The sequence below is a fragment of the Lutjanus erythropterus genome, chromosome 14, assembly GCF_056507025.1.
Source record: "Lutjanus erythropterus isolate fLutEry1 chromosome 14, fLutEry1.hap2, whole genome shotgun sequence".
In the NCBI taxonomy this organism is placed as follows: domain Eukaryota; kingdom Metazoa; phylum Chordata; class Actinopteri; order Lutjaniformes; family Lutjanidae; genus Lutjanus; species Lutjanus erythropterus.
The window spans coordinates 30665158-30688903 of NC_139330.1; the positions used below are offsets into that span (position 1 = coordinate 30665158).

General features: G+C 39.8%; 1 protein-coding gene across 1 annotated transcript in view; it reads right to left on the minus strand.

Annotated features, from left to right (window-relative positions):
• Positions 1-23746, minus strand: part of nrg3a (neuregulin 3a) — a 608543-nt gene that overhangs the window by 97282 nt on the left and 487515 nt on the right. Inside the window, exon 3 of the mRNA XM_084735640.1 lies at positions 10214-10287. Coding sequence (XP_084591766.1) covers positions 10214-10287 — 74 coding nt within the window. The remainder of the gene's footprint in view (positions 1-10213; positions 10288-23746) is intronic.

A 23746-nucleotide genomic window follows, 5' to 3' on the forward strand; every position in this document is an offset into this window, starting at 1 on the left:
TACTTGAGTTCTCAAACTAACCAAAAGGTCAGGGTCAGCCATAGAGCACCAACCCAGCTCATACAGTAGCTGTTCACTGTTTGGCTCAAGGACACTTAATACACACCATGTTTATTCACACCAAGGATCTTATACACTCGTACTCAACTGTGTAAAATTGCTGTTGTGAGCAACACTGCTTGGCTCAAGCAGAAATGCAAGTATTTTTACAGTTGTGACTAAACAACACGTATCACATGCTCAGTAGAGCATTATTGTAACAATCCAAGGTCGCTCACATTGCCCTTGCCTCAACAGTTGGCCCATGATAAAAGCTTAAAGCAATCACACATTTTATGCTTACTTTATATCTTATGGATTGAAACATGCATACAACGTGAAACCCAGGGTTGTATTCTCTGGGAAAATTGGACTTGCATGATTACTGCAATGTTATCATCTGTGGTGCACACAGACCTGCCAAGCATGAAATCAGATCTCATAAAGATAGTGTGAATTAAATTTGTCCTCAGATTTGAATCTCTAAATCTCTCTCTCTGTGTCTATGGGGTGTGATACGATGCATGTACTGTACTGGAGATGAAAATATGCTGATTCTGATGCTGCCTTGCAGCGGCGTAAAACTACACTGTCTTGGCTCCCAAGCCTTCGATTCAGAAGGTTTGAGTGTGCTTTTAAATACAGCCAAGACAATGATTGCGGAAGGGATCTGTAGACGATGAAAGTGAAGAAAGAGATTGAGGTAGTGCAGAAGAGAGGGGGAGCACTATTCAAAGAGAATACATTTAGAGTTGAGTCTACGTTGGCTCCTGAATACTGCATTATCCTGGGAAAGTTCCTCAGAGTGGGTAGTGCCAATCAGCAAAACCTCCCAGTTTGAACAACAAAAGATGTCTCGACAACAAAAGCAGTTTGAACTGGTTTTCTTCTGCAATGAAAAGATTTGACATATTGTATGTAAGGATGACAACAAAAAGCCTTTGTTGCTCTTTGACAGATTCGGGGGAAACCTACACAAATCTTTGATCTCAAGCACATCCCATCAAGCAAATTTTGTGACGAACTCTGTCTTGAGTCTTGTCAGCATTTTGGGAACTAAATGCACGTCAGTGAGTCGTGCGCTACCAGGGACCTTCTGTTCTTGTCAGAAATGAGTTTTTACCCAAGAGAGAGCTTTTGTTTAAAGGTGCAGAAAGTGATTCTGGAGAAAGACAGCTGACTGTTTAGTCTCACACAGACCTTTTCCACCAACATGGAATCGACCTCCTTCTGGTTCAAGCACCTACTTTTAAACTGTTTTGAGCATTTCCACCCAAAGTAAATAATTCTGAAAAGTTTGCTCCTAGCTGAAGCCAGAAAAATAGCAGGTAAAATAGAAGGTTTTCCCTCAGAGCCAAAGTGGGTGTGTCATATTCTACATACTGTTGTGCGACACCCTCTGTTGATGACATCCTTGATTACAGTAGTTCCACTCAAAACTGGTGGAAATGTGGGCTGGTTCACTAGATAACATTGAGACTACACTGTACACTGTCACTCACTACTCATCAAACATGGTATGACACTGTAGCTACTCCTCTAGTGTCTTTTGAATACATGCACACCTACGTGGTCAAGTCAGCGATAATAAATATACAACAACCAGGTAAACTTTCAAATATCATTAAAGGCACAAAAATGACTTGGTTAGGTTCATGTGTGCAGCATACAAAAGTTATACAAGTATGTAAGGTACTATAATAATCACTTGCAACTTCATAATAGCCATCCAAATAATGTTTATTGATGTTTAAAGACTAATTATTAACAATTAACAAAATGTTACAAATATTTCATTTATCTTTCAATATAACGATTTCTTAAAGGATTAATTTGGTAATCATTAACATATACTTCATATTGTTTGTTAACAGTTAAGTAACTAATTAACTGGAGTTTAATTAACCCTTAATATCTCATTAATTAATGATGGTTATTGTAAAGTGCAAGTAAGTAAACTAGAAGTAAAAGTGAATAATTCTTTTAAAAATTAAATTTTCAGTTGCAAATTTTGTTAAGTTGCTAATTCTCAAACAACCAAATAAAGACAATTCAGGTTCACAACCCTTACATACATTTTTCGGGTTTCTAAAATTCAAAAATTCCAGTTTATCTAAAAAAGAAAAGTAAATTATGTCAACAGAAGATAATAGGTTGGCAAAGCTTTGCTTAGTTTATTTCAAAGTAAGAGTTTGAGAAACTTTTTATGCAGTATATCTAACTTTACGTTTGGTAAAATCATCTTGTTCCACACTGTCTGCACCATACATTCTCTGAAGCAGCTTGTTCCAGCTCTGTATTTAAACCATATGATGTTTACACTAATGAAATATTCAAACCCATGGCTGCACCATATATTCATCACATTAATATATTCTAAATGTTTTGTACATCATTTTATATACGTTTCCCCCAAAGGTAGCCTGACATGTTTGGCATCCTTGGAGGCTCTCCACTAGAATTTAAAATAAAATTCTGTGGGTTTGAATGATGTTTGGCTGCACAGCGAGAGCCTGCTGCTGGACCGCTGCTTTTCAAGGTCTGAATCACTTAACTCATCAAGCCAACATGAAAAACACTGGTTCGAGCATTTCGAATACAGGAATCTGCTGCTTTTCTCTGCTTTGGAAACTGAACATCTTTGTGTTGTGGAGCGTTAGGTAGACACAACAAGAAATCTGTTGATACAGTAGACATTTTCCACTGTTTTGTGACATTCTAAAGCCTTAATGATTAAACAATTAATTTATTAGCTGCTGCCATATTGTATAATACCTTTTTTTTCCTTTCATCTGCTCGAATCTGTCCATCTTAAAAGCCTCAGCGGCACTAACCCTGTCTCACAGTTATTCGTGTCTAGTCTCAGTCTTGCCTTGTGTCTTACTCTCATCCTGTTTGTAAAGCCACTAGTGTCATGACTCTCCTTGTGTCCTGCGAGACCCTGAGACAGTGCGATAGCCCAGCCCAGAAGATGTGTCCACTTTCATCCAGCTTCTCTCCTCCTCGCTCACGGCCTTCCTTCCCCTTCCGTGGAGACCGCAGCATGCCAGAGGTCCTTGGCAGCATTTGTCTGCCCTGCTGGTGAACCTTTTTAGCTGGCACAATTCAAGCCTCGGTCCATCTGAGGCCCGTGCCACTTAGTGTTAGGAGATGAGTTGGACAGAGAACTGTAGGCTGGGGAGAAGGGATGAGGTCTGACGCTCGGACAAGATGCGTGTTGAGGGAAGGATGGCACGGAGGAGGTTAGCGAGAGACAGATGGGGGCGAGAGGGGGGCCGTCAGTAGGGAAATTTGGAAGAGGGAACGAGGATGTCAACACTGAGGCAAGCTCGAACACGAGACACAAAGGTAACCTGGGAAATTAGGATTTGATGAGCTGCGAGCAGAGGAGTCAAGGAGTGATGCTGTGACAAGATTATCTGAGGGGTGAGGAAAGAAGAGGGAGACCGCAATCTGCCGCTCTTCTTTTCCAATTTTGCACTTACCAACTTTTTGAAGCAGGAAGTAGAAGTTGAATAAAACGGGGCGGAAAAAGGAAGAAAGGAAAAGGTGGTGTTACTTAAAAAATAAATCCATCTGGGCTATATGACATTATGTTTTGTAGAAGAGAACAGAAAGCAGGAACTTGTCAGAAATAAAGGAGGTAGTCAAGAGAGGGATCGAAGCCAGTGAGAAGAATGACCTGAAAGTAGGCCAATCAATTCTTACTATCAGATGAGGACAAAGATTCAGAGTTGGAGAAAGTGGCAAAGACTAGATGAATGAGATCAGAAATGAATGTAGGAAAGAGGATACAAACAGAAAAGTGTAGTGGGGGCTCAGTTGGGGTACTAAAAAGGGAAAAAGACTTTACTTTCTTTCCCCCATTCCTCAGTAATGCCTCTGTAACTCCCAGACAATTTATATGGAAATTCACCTGGAAGAGGCGCTGATTAATAGATTAATAATCAGTTACTCACTTAGGCGAGAAAACCAATTTGAGGTTATGGTTAAGATTTGGTACTTTGGTTTCAGGTTGTTGAAACTCAATTCTCTTCACCCCTGGAGTTACATGGAACATTGTTGAGCCTTCAAGGTGCATCCTCGAGCTTGTTTTTATAAAACATAGAGAAAGCAAGGGCATGTAGCTATTTTCTAGAATTTCCAAGTAAGGATGGATTTTGAGAAAATGGGCACCTGGGCACAGGAAAAAAAAAAGTCTCCCTCCTATCTAACAGCAAGACACCCCTCTCATGGCCACAGATGATGCACTCATAGTTGTTTTGTGTCTCTTTCGGGTCAACCAGAAGTCTAAGGCTTTGTTCAGACTGCAAGAAAATCTTTTTTTGGTGGTGAACAAAAAACAGATTTTGTTATGAGCAGTTTCATGTAGGAACTACTTTCTTTCTAGTAGGAAAGAAAGTAGTTCTGCTAGATTCTACTGCAGAAAGAAGAAGGTGTGGATTATCTTGAGTAACACACTGAATTTTTGTATTTTTTGGTGCTTTGCGGACCACAGAGCGTACCATTTAGTCCCATCATACTGGAGAGAAGGCAAACATCTCTACAGACATCTCAAAAACTCCACAACTCACACCAAAAAGATCTAGATAAACGAAAAGCACTAGAGGCCAGAGGAAAGAAAAACGTACTTTTGATTTTGGGGTGACCTGTCCCTTTAGGACAGACTGTTAAGTGATCTGATCAGAATTGTGTGTGTATCTATATGGGTCGCTGTGGTAACGACGTAACCATCAGTAACTGATGAGGAGGCTTCGAGGCATGATGAATGGAGAGTGTCTGTGCAGAAACCTCCTCCCAAGGTGCCAGCACACAATTTATTTCAGTGTTACTGTATGGGCTGTTTCTCTGTGTCTTCCATACCGCTCTGCTAAGAGCAGCAGGGATTCTGCTCAGCCTCTCTGACTCACTCCTGTCACTCTGATTTGATGTTGTTGTTGTATGTTGCGTTACCACGGATGCAAGAGACACTTTAAAATCAGATTTGAGCGGTCAGAGCGTCTGGACTGAGACACATCTATAGAAATCCGATTGGAATCGCATTTCAAACCACCTCCAAATGTAGCTTGGATCTGATTAGCACAAATCACATTTCACGTGTCATTTTTGAGTTCCAGACTTTCTAAAATCAATCTGTATGTAATCTGAATACACACACACACACACACACACACACACACACACACACACACACACACACACACACACACACAGATTTGGGCTTGCAGTCTGAACAAGGCCAAAAATGCTGCTGTTTATTGAAAATTGCACTGCATGTTCAATTTATTTTACAGGTCTGCAAATTCTTAGAAAGAAGAGTTTAGTCAGTCAAGCTGAATTTATAAACAAGTGTTGATTTACAGAGGAATTTTTAAAAACTATTCTTTCTTAAGCCTAAGAAAACATTCATTTATGATGTCTTTATCATAAGCAACTTGTATACTTGCTTTGAAAAACACGTTTACATTAATAAGCTGTCCTGATGTACACTGACTAAAGACATTCTAGGTTAAACTTTTAATTGGAATCAACAGGAAGCACGTCAACTGAACACTGTCTCTATTTTCACTCCAATTAGTGCAGAAAAACAGCCATTTATAGGAACCTGAACATGAGAAACTTTGGCATCCATAAAATGAGGTGTCACCTACAGTATGCTGTACACTAGGAAGCCATCAAAAAAATCCTTTGAGGCAGAATATATTTTCTTGAAGCAGATTTAAATTTCTGAATTTCTGATTTTAATGTAGGATAATTAATTAAAGATACAGGTCAGTCGACTCAGCAGATCCACTTTGAAGGAATTACCATTAACCAAAGAAGATAATAAAGCTCCTTTGCTATGACCACACACACAACGCTGCTGCTCTGTACATGTGCATCAGACATTGTGTGTAGGACACCAACACAGCCTCTCACAGCTCTGCCTACTGCATTAATAAACTCTGCAGGGACGCCCTTGTCCTCAGCTGACGTTTAGCCTCTTTTAGAGGCTGTAGCAGGCTGATTTTAAGGTAAAGTAAGGTGAAGAAACTGGTATTGTAATAAACTAGAAGACCTAAGGAATTAATTTGTGCCAATATGGCATGGCATGCTAGTCTCATTGGCTAAATAATGAGTCAAATTTTGGCAAGGTTAAAACTGCTATGGCCATTTTCATTGGGGTTCTTTGACCTCTCACCTCAAGATGTGTGCAGAATAAATTTGTTATGTTTGTCTATTCTGTTTCAATATTGCTGAACACTGGGATCTCTAAACAGTACTGGCATATCATATGACTGGAAAGCTGAGGCTCTCGTTGATTCAGGGAGCCACTTGTATTCCTGTGTGGTGACATGAGTGCCCATTGTAGCCATTTCATTGTAGTCAGGCCATTTTTTTGAGACTTGAGCTCAGTGTATAAAATGACATATAGAGACCCGAGGCATTCAGAGGATGTATGTCTTGGGTATATTGACAATAAGGAGCAATTTCCAGAAAGTGTTCGCCATCCAATGTCCGAAAAAAGGGGATTCTTACAGAAATTTCAAAACATCAAAAGTTTTTGACACCAATCACAGTATGAACTTTTCCTCCTTAATGTTTTGGTGTCTTAATGTGTTATTTTGGAGAGATTTTTGACCATCTTAATCAATTCTCAACTGAAAAAAATGGTTAAATTATACAGCAAGTTTGTGTAATAAATGGTATCAACCCAAAAACTACTGCAAAAACTTATGAGAGCATGGGGATGGCCATCATATAGTTATATCATAACGTTCTAAGCCCTTATACAGTCTACTAGTGGTTCCCAACCTTTTTTCCTTGAAGCCCCCCCTCCTTGTATCCAATGAAAGCTGAGCCCCCCCAGCCCACACAAACGGGGACATAAACCAAAAGAAAAACTGATCGATTCCAATGCTTTATACACACTCCTTACCTAAGAAAAATAATGATTCATTATAACAGAATTTGAGAGGTCACAAAGTTGTGGTCTACAAAGTAGTCTACTGTTTTTAATTTAACAAAGAAGAGAAGAAATAAAAAAAATAAGAAATGTAGCTTTTAAAATAGTTTTGTAACATGAAAATCTAAAAGTCCTGGAGACGCCCTATGATTTCTGGAGACCCCCTAAGGGGGGCCTGGACCCCAGGTTGGGAACCAGTGCTCTAAACTTTCAAGATCTGAATAGGTGCCTAAGCAAAACACAATGTGTATTATAGATTTATGACAAGAGGGGTGGGGCGCAACAAAGCAATTACACTTAGGGCACCCACGTGACCAGCGGTGCACTGCCAACAGATATAGCAGCAACACAATCAACAATGTTTCCGTCTGACATTTGACAAAGCGTTTAAGCGATGAGGACGGTAACGGTTCTTACGTTCAGGTCAGGAGGTTCGGTGTACAAACAAAGCAATGGGTGTCACTTCAGTGAACACCAGTGTTGTTCTAACAAGGACAATTACCCTAATACTTGCTTGGAATTAAAAACCTCATTAGGGAGACTTAATTAATGATCTGGAAAGTAAAGGATATTAACAAAGAGAAAGTGATAACAGTGTTGTTGCATTTGCCACATTTAATCTACATGTCTCATTTATGGCACATTTTCCCTCGCAATCAAGTAGAACATTTAATATTCATAATGATTAAATTAATTTCAGAATATCACCAGAGAGAGGGAGGGGTTTTGACATTGGACAGTTTAGGTAAAAATCCCCAAAGGCACAGTACTGTCCTTTAACAGTAAACGGTGCTATTACAGCACGCGCTTTATTAGTAGAAAAGTCACAGATAAGCTATTGTACTACCACAACATTAGTGCCCCAGTGACAAGGTTGCACATTTTTTGGAATGAGCTGAGAGGAACAGGGAAATGAATATGGCACAGATAGCGAGCAGTAAGGAGAGAAGTTAGGGCAATTTGTGTTCTTCCCTCAGCTATGTGACATTGAGAGGACCATGTCTTTGGGAGATAAAGAAATGGGAGAAGTGACATTAGTCTGAGTGGGCGAGGGTATTTGAGAAAGCAGGGAATAGAAGAGGAAATGAAAAGGTAATGTGAGCACAAAGTATAAGAACGAGGAGAATATAAAAGAAGATAGAAAAGCTCAAGTTGAAAAGTAGCAAAGCAGTAAATTACTATCACTTAAACATGAAAGAAAGCTTGACAGAAGATTGTTTGGGATCATGAGAAATGTATTTTTTAAGGCTGAAGGATTCTGTGGTATTTTTCATTTAGCATTCTCACATTATTTTCTGTGTTTTCATCCGTAAAAAAGAAAGAATTTTAGTGAAATGAATCATCAGAATTTGCTCAGGAATACTTAAAAAGTACTTGTTATTCTCTACTTTGCAGTGGTCCTGTTTTGCTGTGTGTATCGATGCATGTAACAAGCATTGGTTTTCAGAATTAAACCCAAAGACCTGCTGGGTTTTTAATTAGGGACCAATGCTCACCTGGGACGCCAGGTGAATGCAATTAGTTTAACTACAATTATCTAGGTGGTGAGATCTTAAAAAATGGCAATACTTTGGCTTCTGAAGACCTACTTTAAATCCTGCTGATAGAAGATCTGCTTTTTGCGCATACAGATGCGTAATGCACATAGAAAGCTCATGCAGTGATTTGCAAATCCTTTTTGACATATACTCCAATAAATATAGTACAAAGACAAGATATCTGATGTTCAGGGATGAACTTTTTTCTTGTGAATATAAACCCTGAATTTGACGCCTGCAACATGTTTCAAAAAATTGGGATGGGGGCAACAAAAAACGGGGAAAGTTGTCAAATGCTCAAAAAACACCTGCTTGGAACATTCGGAGGAACTGGTAACAGGTGATAGTTCCATGATTGGATATTAAAGTGCCATCCTCAGAAGGCTTAGTCATTCACAAGCATGGCAGGGGTGAGAAAAACTGCTTGGGCAAATTGTCCAACAGTTTAATAAAGTTTCTTAGCACAAAATTGCATGGAAAATATTTCAGCATTTATGACCCTTAATAGAGTAAAAGAATCCTAAGAAATCTCTGCACATATGGAGCAAGGCTGAAAACCAACAGTGAACGCCCGTGATCTTTGACACCTCAGGCAGCACTGCATTAAAAATCCACATGATCATATAAAGAAGGAGATGGACCATCCAGATTCTTCCCAGTGTAAAAGTTCAGAAACCAGCAGCTGTGATGGTACGGGGTTGTCTTAGTGGGTAATTTGGACATACAGGTTTTGGAGCAACATATGCTGCCATCCAGGCACGTCCCTGCTTATTTCAGCAAGACAATGCCAAGACACATTCTGCACGTGTTACAACAGCGTGGTTTGGTAGTAAAAGAGTTGGGGCACTAGACGGGCCTGCCTGCAGTCCAGACATGTTCCCCATTGAAAATACACGATGCATTATGAATTAAGCGAAAAATACGACAACAGAGACCCCGGACTGTCGAGGACCTTACATCACACCAAGCGAGCATGGAAAAGAATTTCACTTACAAAACTTCAGCAATAAGTGTTATGGGTTTTGTTAAAAGTAATGGTGACGGAACATGGTGGTAAATATGCCCCCTATATGGGGGCATATTTACCACCATGTTCCATGCATATTTACCACCATATAATAATTAAGTTAATCAGTTAGGGCATTGAATATCTTGCCTTTGTACTGTATTCAATTGAATCCTTGCATTATGTTTTTATGGAATAAATGGCTGCATGACTGCTTCAGTGACTTACAGCGTTTTTCAAGAAATACCATTAAAGCATATTTCAGTAGGAATATGCAGTAAGTAAAATTTCTAGGTGTGAAAATATTTATATTTCACACAAACAGCAGATTTCTAATTATACTGTCTAGTTGAGTGCTCCTGTAATGGTCGTTGAGCTAATATTGGGTGCTACTCTGTCATGTAGGATGTTTGTACAGCAGAGCTCGGGGCTGTGGGAGCACATACAGCAAACTTTGGCATTAAGGTCACGAACATTTGATTTCTCTCTGTGCTTTATTAATGTGGATCAATCCTCTTAAGAGTAAATGTTCCTCCAGTTGAACCTCATCAGAATGATCTAAGAAGCATGACCTTCGTTCCCCCTTATGTTTCCTTTTATACATTCGAATTTGACTTGGGGTCTAATTATGTTGGTGCACTGAATACACTGTAGCAGTAGAGTAGGAAAATGTGGAAAACTCACTTGGGTCAGACAGGATGGAGTCTGTCTTGGGCAGAAATTGGTCACAGCGGATTCCCTGGTAGCCTTCTCGACACCTGTTGGAGAAAAAGAAGAGAGGAATACACCATCAGTCCGATAATGAGTCAGATAGATTTGCCAAGGACTGAAATCCACTACAGGTGACGTAAATGCAAGATGCACAAAAACGACTTTGTTCAATCTGCAAGCAAATCAGAATTGGTTTTCAAATCAGAGCATTACGACAGACTGCCCACACTGTTATTTGCAAGTGATTACATTGGATTTGTCCAGACATCACCAATCTATCCACATGGGTTGCTGTGGTAATGACAGAGGCATCAGTAACTTTGCACACTGGTGACACAGCTTTCCAACACTGTAGACACTACACAATGTGATGGGTGGGCTGGAAATGCTCTCTAAATCTGCTAAAATCTGAATCCCATTTCAACCACTTCCAAATGTGGCTTGGATCCAATTTGCAAAAATTGCATTTCACGTGCCTTTTCCCTCTCCAAACTTCTAAAATCAATGTGGGCTGGCAGTCTCAACAAGTGCCTCCACATGGTTCGAGAGAAATGCAGGCTCAGTCCTCAGGGAAGTGAGCCGCATTGCAAGAAAATGTAAAGCAAGGCAAGAAAGAAATTAATAAAGAGGTGATCTTTACAGGCTGAAACCTGCAAAAACTTTTCTGAAGGAGACAACTGTCTTTTCAGGCAAGCTCCCAAATTGGGGCTGCGGCAGAAAAGGAGCATCCAATCCCCATTAAGTAAGACCCTATAACCTTTCTCTGTGTGCAGCTAAATGAGTTTCAGACTCCACGCTTGGTCAAAGGAAACCTTCACAGAACACACCAAATGATGAATCAAAATGTAAAACTTTCTCCAAGCTGTGTTAAGGTGTAGCTGGACTTACCAATGCTGATAAATCTGCTGTGAAAAGATTTCTTTGCTTAACCCCTACGCGCCACAGAGAAGGCAGACATTCACATGAAGAGTGCTCGGTTAATTGAAGACACATTCCGCGGTTTCTGGATGGTCGTCAAACTTTCAAGACATTTCAACAGTTGGATATGATTGGCACATTTGCGAGAGTGCCAGTCAGGCAATGATCATTAAGCAGCTAATGAATTCTGAAATGTGCTTGGGCTGTTCTTCAGAAAATGTACTAGGAAGAGGCTGTGCATTGCGAGGATGTGTTTTTAATTAATTTCAGCTCAATAAATATATCCTTATCAACATATTAAGTGTGACTGCGTCTCACGGTGCACTGAGATAGCATGGGGGGCTAAAACGCCAGTATGCAGCGTAAAGCCTAATTGGGTGCCTCAGTTGGTTTGGTTATCAATCTTTGCCTCCGGCCATTTGTACCTTATTCACTCTTCTGTTTTTCTCCAGTCCTCTTGAGGAAAAAGCAAGTCTCATACATGCAAATTGAACAGAAACTTCAGCAAGAGAAGTAGTTTGTGCCACCTCTCTAAATTTGACCCCATCTATTCGATCTATCATCGGTCACTTTTCTCGACTCTTCAGATTCACCAAGTCTCAATTTTCCCTTCCACTCAACCTGCATCCCAATTCCTCCCCTGTTTACCCCCGTGGCTTTGTTTCATCGACAGTCCTGGAATTAATCTATATCTGTTCTGACAAGCTGACGGCAGAGCAAATATGCATATCCCAGCAGCCCCCTTGCTTTTGGAAGCCCCCAGCTGAGAGAACATCTACGTTCATCCAGACACAACACCAAAGCTATGTGTAGAGATCAAGCTTACAAGAGAATGTAGTCTGACATATCAAAGATTTAACTCTATGCAGAATGATAATAGCTTCACTCTTTTTGTCTTTCATCTACAGTGAGTGATTTTCAATTATTAAATGAGCTGCAGTAGGTGGGGAAAGACGCACTCGGCTGTGCGTGCCGGTGGTATGTTTAAAGAGCATCTTGACTTGTAGGGAGGGAAATGGGGCACATATGGTGAGACGTATGCTGAGAAGAGACTCTGTGATATTGATGCTGAATTTAGACAGAAAATGACGAGTAACAGTTGCATACTAGAAAATGCTTCTAAGTGTGCTATAGATCTCAGTATTGTCCCACATTGCAATGCACAAAGACAGTAAGGATTCTGCTCACAGCTGAAGATGAGACAGATCCAGAAATATATTCGAAAACAAACAAAAATAGTATTATATTATTAGCAAAAAAAACATTTTATCTCTTTGTGAAGTGTAGTAGGTAATGGCATTTCAGATTTCCAAACCGATGAACATCACTACACATGCTGTATTGTATCATGTCCTGTAATACAAAAGTGCTTGCACACAATTAGTATGTAGCATGTAACTGGAGGTGTTTGCAATCATGCTATCAAAAGAAGTCATTTTGACATGTGAAGGTAGGAAAAGCATAGGTGTAAATAATGAATGCTGAATTCTATTTAGATGCCAAGGTTTTAGATTACTGGTCCTGACCTTCACAGCAGACATTTTGAAGTGAAACTTTGAAAACTTCTGGATTTCACTGAACCAGTTCCAGGGTCTTGGGTTGTATGGACTTTTTTATGTATAGAATTATGAAGTGAGCCCCCAATATAGTGAAGAATAAGGACCTTAGGCAACAAGATCCAACCAGATGCACTGTGGGATAGTCTAATAAGGTATAATAATTCTCACTATGTTTTCGGACAGTGCTACAAAACTCACTGTGTAGTTAGTGATTTTCAGACACAGCAGTGGTATCATGTATGCTGGCTCACTGGCATGGCACACTGGGACAACATTTGATTCACCTTTGCTTTATTTTTCTATGAGTAGTCAAAATTTCAAATGATTCTAACAAACCAGACATAAAAGTAACATTACTGAACTTAAAATAACAGCTTCAAAGTTATTTTGATGCCGCACTGACTCGTATTAGGGACTTTAAACCCTGAATGCCTGTTCTCGCTCAATGTACAACTTAACTTTGGTTGCTGTGTATGATCTCATAACGCTTTACAACACTATGTCACACATTAACTCTGTCACTGACCCTATTTTATGAAAATAGATAGGAGAAAATGTTTTATGTTTTCTTTACGCTGATGTCCTCCTGCTGCTTTCAACTTTCAACTCTCCGGGTTTAAAGGACTTTCCTGATGGACAGTTGTTGCTAAAGTAACTGCTAGTTGCTGCTAACTGTAGCTGCTGTTAGCTAGTCACCTTGAAGGAGGATGTTCACAAGGCTGGGTTGGAAGGAGCCAGCAGGGAATGCTGCCATAATGGGCACCAGAACTCAAGCCTGGCGAGCAGGTAACAAATCCCAGTTAAGCAATCTCTACGGACATGATTGCAGAGTTGAGGAGGCGGAATGAGATGTATAAGTAAATTGCACTCAGTGGTAAACTGATATGACTTCATCACTGAAGTGTATCTGCAGTCTGAATGCAAATTGGATCTTAAAGCCAACTGGCGACATTGGATTCATTAGAAAACAAGTCAGACTTCTGTGGAAAACACTGGTTGTCGTAGTAACCATAGGGCATATGTTTGTCAAGTATGTGGTTCAGCAAACAGTTGCATGTTGTATTTACTATACGTGTGAGGACTCCTTATAGTCACTCTCATCACACCACATCACCTTGATGACAGATGGTAATTACATCAAGTCTACTGCTGAAGAAGCCTCAGCAGTCTCATCATTTATCAAGGCGCCCGTGTTGCCGCCTGTCCTCCAACTTTGTTGTTCTCAGCTTTGACTGTTGCGATGTGCGATGCCAAATATGTTTTGTGTGGGAGCAGGAGAACAAAACAAACACAAACACAGTCGCCTTGTTTTAAAGACACGATCTGAATCGCAAAATTTAAAAAAAACTCCAGAGAAAGTGCTTTAAATGCTGTCAGACTTCCTCTCAGATACTTTAATTCAGAATCAAAGTCCGGCACGTCAACGGGTCACAGATGGACTTACTTCTGTGCTAAATGTGTGGTCATTTAACATCCCCCCATGCCATGGTGACCTACGCTGACTAAACTTTGACAGGAGGCAACCTTTGTCACACCAAGTGGAGAGGAACTAGATAATTAAAAGAATAGAGGCTTAACATGGTGACACTGACTGTGTGTCATGCTCATTAGGAGAGACTGAGAAACCGAGGAGGAGCACAGAGTGGTGATTAAATGTGTGGCAAAAAAATACTTGGAGGCAACAGAGATCACAATACAATTATGCACAATTGCACAGACTCATCCTCCCTGTTGTGTGGCCATGGGTGCCACGAAAACAGCTGTAATACCCGTCTTTATCATTGCAGTATATGAAATGATTGTATCCACCATACTCCTGTTTTCTGTTGCCAGTGTTTCCTGCAGAGATCAAAACACTTCAGCGTTGCTTCATAAAGCTCCGAGGAGTGAGTCTAAGAATGGATGAGAGACAGTCGCGGGGTATTGAGGAGTTGCGCGCCTCCTAATTAGCGCCACAGTCATTAATTATAAGCAAACAGGAAGAGATTGCATGTGCACGCATGTGTGTGAGCATGCGTACGTGTGAATCGCTCACAGATGTACAAAGCAGTACAGAGCGGGGAAGGATAAATATAAACATGCTGCCCGGAGGATGATGAATTCCTGCAAAAGGGAAGTGTGAAAACACACGGGCCGGCGCACACAGGCGCACATACATATGTATAACAGAATGTGTAGGGAAAGAGCACGTCCCATTTAAGCAGTTCAAAAGTTATGCATGTATGTGGGAAAACATGACATTTTTTACCCTGTGATGCTGGGTGAGAATTGCTAGGGGGATCGGGGTGATGTGGTGGGGGGTGTGGGGGCGTTTCCTCCGCTCTGCTTTTGATATCCCCCCTGCGGTTTTTCATTTGTTATCACTTGCCTCTGGTCAGATTAAATAAATTAAATTCATTTCCAGTGCCGACCAGCAGGTAGTGCAAGTCGATGAGCCACACTAGCTATTATTTAAAAAAATGTTATGGATGCTCCTGAGTGGACCAAGTCACAAGCGGATCCAACTCTCATATGTAACCATGGTGATTATGACTGAGCCTCACACTTACGATTACAAGAATTACAAGAAATCCAGTTCCAATGCCACTACCAAGTTAACTGTTACTATAAACAGTAATAAGTAGCAACAAAGCATTTTTGGTGCCAAAAAATCCACAAAAAAACTCACAATATGCTTATGACTATATTACAACACATGGGTATTGTAAGAGTTACTGCAGAGAGGGCACTAAATTATTGATTTTTTTTTTAAATTCAGAAATTAAACAACATTTTTTGAACTTGTTCCAGCATTGAGGAAGAGTGCTGCAGCTGGCAAAAGCAAAACTACATTACAAAGTAATTACTAAAAGTGCTTGTTTTTGCCACCAACAGGCTGAGATAGTCTTTCTGTATTAAGTGTGTGACAACAGTATTGAAAGAAAGAATAGACACCCTCAAGAAAACAGAAATTTTAACATTGGCATCATCATCTCCATTCAAACTTGACAGAAACAAAAGAAAACTCACCAAAAAAAAACGTCTTGGCTTATCTTTCCACTGCCCCAGCAACCAACTCTGGTTATTCGGTCAAAATAAATTCTTTATTCACCCAGTGAAGTGTGAACATGCTCTGGCTGTGCACACCTCTTCTCTCCACCGCTCCTCTGACATCCGACCTCCCTCTCGCTCCTCTCCTGATATTTTCACATCTGACGGCATGAATTAAGGTTTCACTTTAACCAAACCAGTGCTGGTGATTGTTGGAACAGTGGAAATATGAGCAAAGATATTTTTGGTTAGTTTTACTTTGTTATTGTCAAGTTTGAGTGAAGATAATGATGGTAATGTAAAATTTACTGTTTTATAAAGGATCCCTGGTCCACCATTCCTCACTTAGACACAAAAACATGGGAAAATAGGCTCCAGGTCTCAGTGTTACCCTTTAAGCTAATATTCTATCTGAAGTTGCATTCACGACTAATATCATTATGTCCAGATTGTGTTTCCCTGAAAAGATCATATTAAGCAAATATATCTTTTTTTAGAAACAGACAACAAAGAGCCCACATCTGGAAGTAAACTTTTGTTTTTTTTTTATTTAGTATTGCCCTCTTTTTCAGGACATTTCCACAGTAACATTCACTATTTGAAGCCAGACAGTAGCACCACAACAAATTGAGTCGAGGTTACAAGTGCTTTGCTCAAGGGTGCCTCAGGGATTTATCCTGCAAATGCGGGATTTGAACTGTCTTTAGGCTACAAATTATGCACGCTACAATCTCGCACTTCAAAAAAGAACTGTTTGAAAGTTTAATCAAATGTCTGGTTAAAACTTCTGATATACAGATCTGTTGGATATCTTGATGCTTAAAAGGGACACCAAATTAGAAGAAACATCAAGTCAGGCCGACAGAAATGATCAATTTCCTCATGTTAAATATCATGACAGATTATTGGCATGCTCTGCAGGGCTGTAGAGGCCTGTTATTTAAAGAATTTGTCCGATCCACAGAGACTGAAAGGTGGAAAATGAAGATAGATTTCTGAAATGTACTTCTCTGTAACTCAATTCCTTTATTGCTTTTCCTGGGTTGGGCAAGAGACAGAACACATTTATCGTGCCCACAGATTCCACCTCAGATACTAAAGATGTGATACAAAACAAAATAATGAGGTAATTTGCAGTGTCAAACATCAAAAGAAATATTAGAGATCCAAACAACCGCTTCTCTCTCCTTGGCAGGGTGGCCATTTAGACCAATTTAATACAGTGCAGCCACACAGCAGCGCAAGGCTCAACGGTCTATTAAAAGAAAATATGCCACAGTGCATTGGCCAGACTGTGACAGGTTGGTTCAGTGATCTCCACATTGTGGACCATTTTCTCAGCATGAAATTCATTTTGAGCAAAATGGCCGATACACTCGGAGTAAACTGGTCAACAAATAACAGGAAATAGCCGAGGAAAAGTGTTGTTTCTGTCATGGTTGGACCCTGACCTGACAACGATCTGCTCAGTAAAGATTTCAGATGGTAAAAATCAGCAACACAGCCGCACAGCTTTTAAATTAAATTGGTTGGTGCACATATTAAAAGCTTCAAGATGGGAGGGAAAATGGTGATAATAATGCTGATAATGAGGCAAAAATTGTCTGCTGCACAGTGGCTGGCTCTGGTCACTCCGATGTCCATTAATTCCTCATAATGGGCATTGCAGCGGCTGACACTATGGTCACCATCTTCATGTGGTTTGCAGTCAAAATCTAAAACTTTACACAAGTCGTAACACCATTTCCCTGTTAACACCTGAAGGTTTAACTAAAACCCGGAACAATCATTATCATATTATAAAGTTCTTATGCAAAGGAAATGTTCACCATTGAATCAGACAAACCATAGATATTTCTAGTCTGATCAGCTAACCGAAACTTTTGGCGCAGCTTTGAACAGGAAAGCTAATGTTTTTCTAGGGTGACCTAGCATAATGTTAGCGTAAGGCTGACCTTTTTTTGGAGGACAGTCATTTTGACCCATTTTGTGGCATTCTAGACTGTTTTTGCGATATTTTTTTTAACCAAAAATGAGGTAAGGAATGGGAATCTAATCAAAGTATTCATCTCATAGTGCAGCATTTATTACTAAAGATTGGAGAGGGAGGAGAAGAAAATCATACTACCTGGAATTGCTTCCTTTTATTATTTCATAGATAATAGTGTTCTTTATTTTACTGTAATGATATATTGACCATCAGCTTGGACATGTCACTGATTGTCATTTCAGACATCTGGTCACCTTACATTATGCTAGCAAGGTTCAGTATCAATAATATAGTGTATGGTTGACAAGCAGTAACTATAATTTGACAGGATGTGTAACAACAAAGCTAGCCAGCTATCCAACCCTGTCAGTGTCCCCAAATCAATGTCAAGATTTTCATGAACAAATGATGGGTCATGTGTAGTATTCCCAGCCCCAAGTAGCAAACAGGATGCAAGAGGATTGTTTATGTGAGACAAAGTGTCATTAAGTTCAGAGGGGCAATGTACTTCTTGTGGCTTATGTGTTAGAGTCGCCATCTTGTGGTGTTCCGACGATGAGGCACAGTATATGCTACGCATGAAAACAATAACAAAAGACGTACCAGAGTTTGCTGATGTCACGAAGTGATGTATGGTAATGGGAGTAGTTATTTTCACTTTTACACAACCATCATAGCTGATGAAAAGCTATCTGACACAACGCAGGTAGAAACCATGCTCATGGCAGAGGTGAAATTAAAGATTTATTGATGTTACGTTTAGTCACGTGTGACACACTTTCTCGTCCGACACATTCCGTCTTTTCCTGGAAATTGCTAGCAACAACTATCAGGAAAAGCACCATAACCTTGAATAAATTAAGGATTTCTCTGTGTTGGAAACACTTGGTATAATGTAAAAATGCAACTCAACAAAATATTTAACGTCTTTTACAAATTCTAATGTGAAAACGCAACATATTGTGCCTTTAACTCCTCCTTTAACTTAAAATTTCTCCTTTAGCTGCATTCTAGTCATCAGAGCTGTCGTACTCTCCACATAGCTTTAATGAAATGTTGAAGTCACTCATTGTTGTAATTAAATGTTAGCTTGTTAACGTGTGGCAATAAATTTTAAACAGGCTTTGACTGCATCCCCACTGCTGTGGTTACTCATTCAAGCGCATTATTTAGATCAGACAGTTTCACAGGAGCTACTTAATTGGTGTCCATTATTTGCAATTAATGGACACCCTACAGCGAATCAGAATTGAGTATTCACCCATAGTAGAAAGCCTAGTTCCGGTTCCAGCTTGTCCTGAAGATGAATTAACTGTTTTAAGAATGGACCCATTTTTTAAAATGATGCTACATCACTCCACATGTTGAAATTCTATTTTATAAAGATGCAATGTGATTAATAAGGTAAAAATTATCCTACTGATACAAATTGTTAACAATACAGAGAGGCAACAGGGCTCTGCTCAAGGGAAAGGTTCACAGGGACCTTATAGCATTGGGGGTAATTATTCACAACAAGACACTGAGCAAGTCAATTAACCAACTGGAGAAAGTTCATTTAACATGAAAGTCTCTCAGTTTTAAAAAAGGCACTTTCATTGCTACATTCACACAGATGATATGAAAATTGTTCACCGAGTTTTGGATGCAATGAAAGACAAAAACATGGCACCCAATGGACAGGAACAGGTGTAACAGATGTTCTTTCATTGTGTTTTTTGTAATTAGGCTTTAAACCAGGCTGATGAAGAAAAGTTTGTTACTTGGGATACTAAATGAAGTGATATCGTTTGATGTATCAAATCCTAATGTAATCCAATAAGCCTGTTTGGATTTAATAGCAACTTGCGGCTCGGAGGTTTGTTTAATCAGACCGGCAGACAACCAAATTCAATCGACAACCCGGACTTCAAAGCAGGCCTGAGATGATTACTTTTCTACTATAATGACATTACATATCTCTCCCCCGTATGCGTTTCCATTTATTCCCCTTTTTCTGGATTGGACAGAAAATTGAAATGAAAATCTAGCTTCGCTGGGTATCAAGGGAAGTCTTTTTTTCCCCAGATGGGGTGATTGAAATCTGTCTGGGGTGCCATGTCTCAGGCTGGCTGTTTATGGGAGGCGAGCAGTGTGTGAAACAGTGTGTCACTGTGCATGTATACGTATGTGCATATGTCTATGTATGTTTGTGTTTAACACGTAGACAAAAAGAGAGCAAGCTCTCTTGGAGGTACGTGTGAATATCCATATCCAAGAGTGTGTGTGTGAGAGAGAGGTAACGAACACAATCCAACAGGAACACATCCAAACACTCAAACACTTTCAAGTATAGTTCTCACAGTCAGATGGGTGAAATGTGGTTGGACTATCAGTCAACTATTTATAAGCATTAAGACACAAAATAATGAATATGATACGTATTGTGTTGCAAAGGCAATTATATTATTATAATTTCCACTTTTTCAGCTATTCATACTAATTTCAGCTTTTACTACTTATTTCTGCTTTAAGCCGGAAACTCCATTTAGGCCTAATATTGTTCTGCATCTTTAATTCATTATTAGGTTTATTCAACTTTTGAATCCCATTCATACTTATTAGATCCTTTCCTACTTTTCATACTTATTTGACTTCTTCCACATACAAATTAAAGCCAGCAGTTCAGTTTGGCATGAGCTTTTCAACAAGCATTAAAATATTCAGCATCATTTCATATATCCTTGGTAATATTCAACTTTCAACATCATTATTATCATCAGCTTTTCAATTCCCACATTCACAACCACAGTTCTTTCAGAAACTGCCTTCGCTTTTTAATATTCTAATTATTATTTAATTATAACCTCCCCCTTTTCAGCTATTCATACTCTTTTCAACTTTTTTTTTTACTCATTCGTACTTTAAGACAGAAACTCAATTCGGACTTTATAATGTTCCACATCTTTAATAAAGGTTTTTTTCAACTTTTAAATTCCATTTGTGCTAAATTAGAACCTTTAAGACTTAGCGTCAGCTTTTCAACACCTGCAATTTCTTTAGAAATTGCCCTCTACTTTTTTTTTCTTATAAAGGAGCTTATTTCATAAAGATTACTTTGATTGATCTGTTGATAGGTGGTAGAGTCCAAATAAAAGTTTTTTATTGTCAGTCTTTGTATTCGCATTTAATCCAACCTAACCCAACTACATTTGCAGGAATTTTATTACCTTCACAGTACTCATGCCTTTCCTAATGAACGTCAGCATGCATTGATCAAAAAGCAATGACAATGCTGTGATTTCTCTGGACAGTCATTAATCGCACAACGACAGAAAGTTTGCTTGCAAGAATAACATACATGGGTTGTTTTAAGCTGTTTGAACAAATGACGAATGCTCTCATTTTCTGGCGAGGACAGGCATCCTCTCTTGTTTGTTGTCTCTCACGTGTCTCTTTGGTTCTGCTATCTGGTTCTTCTGACTGCTTGAGAGATGCTGAATGACCTAATCTAACACTTTTGCGCTATTCCCAAGAGAGATTGCTTGGACGAATTCTGTATTGCTTTCTTTTTGGCTTTCAAATTCAGCTGTAACAATGAGTTGGGTGGCCTCCACAAACGGTTGTCTTCTATCCCAATTCTCCCTCCTGTAGCAGAAAATATGTAACAGAGAGGTGGAGGAGAAGAAGAAAGAAAGGGGAACTGAGGTAAAATATGATTGGCAAAGAAAAGAATAAAATATGAGACATCAGGGAAAGTGTTTTTGTTTTAATTTTGAGATCAGCGGCTAGGTGGAGCTGTGAATTATTGAGTAGCTTCCCGCGGCTGTTGAAAGGCTTGCGAAAGGTGGAGGTGAGGTTTCACAGGCCTCATGGTGAGATGGAGGAAAGGGCACACATTCAAACACCATGGCTTGTATGCAACATTCAGTGGGAGGGAATGTTTTATTTAAAAACGAGAGAAGCTCAGCAGTCAGTTGCACTTGACAACTGGAAACATCTACAGAGAAACGAGCAGGGAATGTTGAAAATGACTGCGGATGGAGGTACATTAATTTAAATGGGTAGCTCAAAATCTCCTACCAGGAGTCACTCTTGGTTTCTTTTAAATAAAAAGATGATCTTTTCATAACCTTGCCTAACCTTTCATCTGAGGATGGGCTTGCACCTTAAGGTTATTTGGTGGTTTGATTGTTGGTCATAAAGTTGGCCAGTATAAAGACAACAAACGGCCCAGTTTCTACCTGAACATCATCAGGGTAGCATTGTCACCAGTCACCAAAACAGGGAAAGAAAATGTTTATTAACCAATGACAGTGGCACACTTCTATGATTGGTTTAAATGAATTGCTCCAGAGTTCACTTTATAGTGGCGCAGGATCACCACTTCGAGCTAAAGTTCAGCATTCAGACCAACCCAAACAAACTTCACCAAGGATATAAACACTCCAGGGTTCAGTTCAGCTGAACTAAATTAGACTTGTGTGAACCTGCTCTAAAGAGTATAGATTTGAGAGCTGAGATCACAAAGCCTTTGGTTGTTACAGGTTTACAGGCTACAGGCTGTAGCCCCCCTCCTCAAGTATGTAACTAACTGTTGGCGATACCACATAGTGACCGGCAAGAGCTGTAATTGGTCAGCATGGTCTGCTTGAGTTTCTTTCTGCCACTTTCCAATACTGGTAGGGATTGTTGAACCTGAAAGCAACACTGGGGGAGTTAAAGACAGACTCATTAGTCTTCTCTATTTCAGTCAGAGGAAAAAGAAGCTATGTGGATGAAACTCTCATAGGTACATATGTAGCCTACTGCTAAACTTTCTGCTGAAATTGATACCAGACAAGAGATCTTGCCGTCTACTGATGATCTGGAAATTTCTAAAAGCATGGTACGCCTCTTACAATACAATGAGAAATGCTTATCTCATCAGAAGTAAGCACAAAACTGCTACATGCTACTACCCCAATATGAAGGGCCACCCTAAGACTTTGGATTGGTTCAGCAATGGGAGTTTTTTTAATTAGCAATGTAAGCAGGGAGATTATCTTTAGTCTCTGCTGAGAGAAGCTTCGAGAGACTGACTTGTGAGTCTGGTCTGAGGAATAGCCTGGTTGCATAGGACACATCAGCCTATTGTTCCTCTGGATGAAATCTGACATTGAACTATAAATCAAATCCTACTCTGTTGACCCCTTGCCACAAGTGTAGTTCCAGGTTAAGCCTACAATCAGTTCCTGTGGCAAGTCTGAAAAAAATATCAAATTTCTCAAATACCTCCTGCAGCATTATCAGTTTTCCACAGTCTGTCCATATACACAGTGTGTCCAGTTGTGTTTTCACTGATGGCAAAATACATGGCTTCTATTTGTTGCTGGCACAGTTACTGTAGCTGTCAGATGTGACAGTATTTCCCTAAGTTGGTTATAAATGATAACTCAAACTAGGTCACCACCGAAATTCTAACCAGAGAATTTGTGCTGACTGCAACTGCCGTCTTCCACGAGGAAGCAAAACTAGAAACTCCAAGATCACAGTCTGTTCTTAGCCAACCGTGACCATGATCATGGCAGTAACACAGCAGAGACAACAGCCGACAACAGAAAACAAAACAGAAGACTGCAGATCAACTCAAAGTGCAGCACAAACATATGGATTCTCCGGCTGCTCGGTGACATCCTCCCTGCACACTTCAGCTCTTCTCTCTAATTCAGTAGAAGTCACCTACTGTAGAAGACTATCATGTCACACTCTATAAATACATCCCACTGTCTTACGCTACGATCTTGATATGGGCTGGAAATACCATTAACGGTGAGATAAGACTTAAATCCAGACCCTTATCTCTTTTTCATTCTGCCCCCCACCCCCACCCCTCTTTCCTTATGAATATTAACACTTTATCACTTAGACCACTTATCTCTGTGCTTAATAATTCCCTCTAAGTCACTTTGATTAGACGGTTTGTTCATTATATCGACAGCGGCATTCAGGAAATATCTCTTCATTGCATCTGAATGTTAAAGGGGGTGC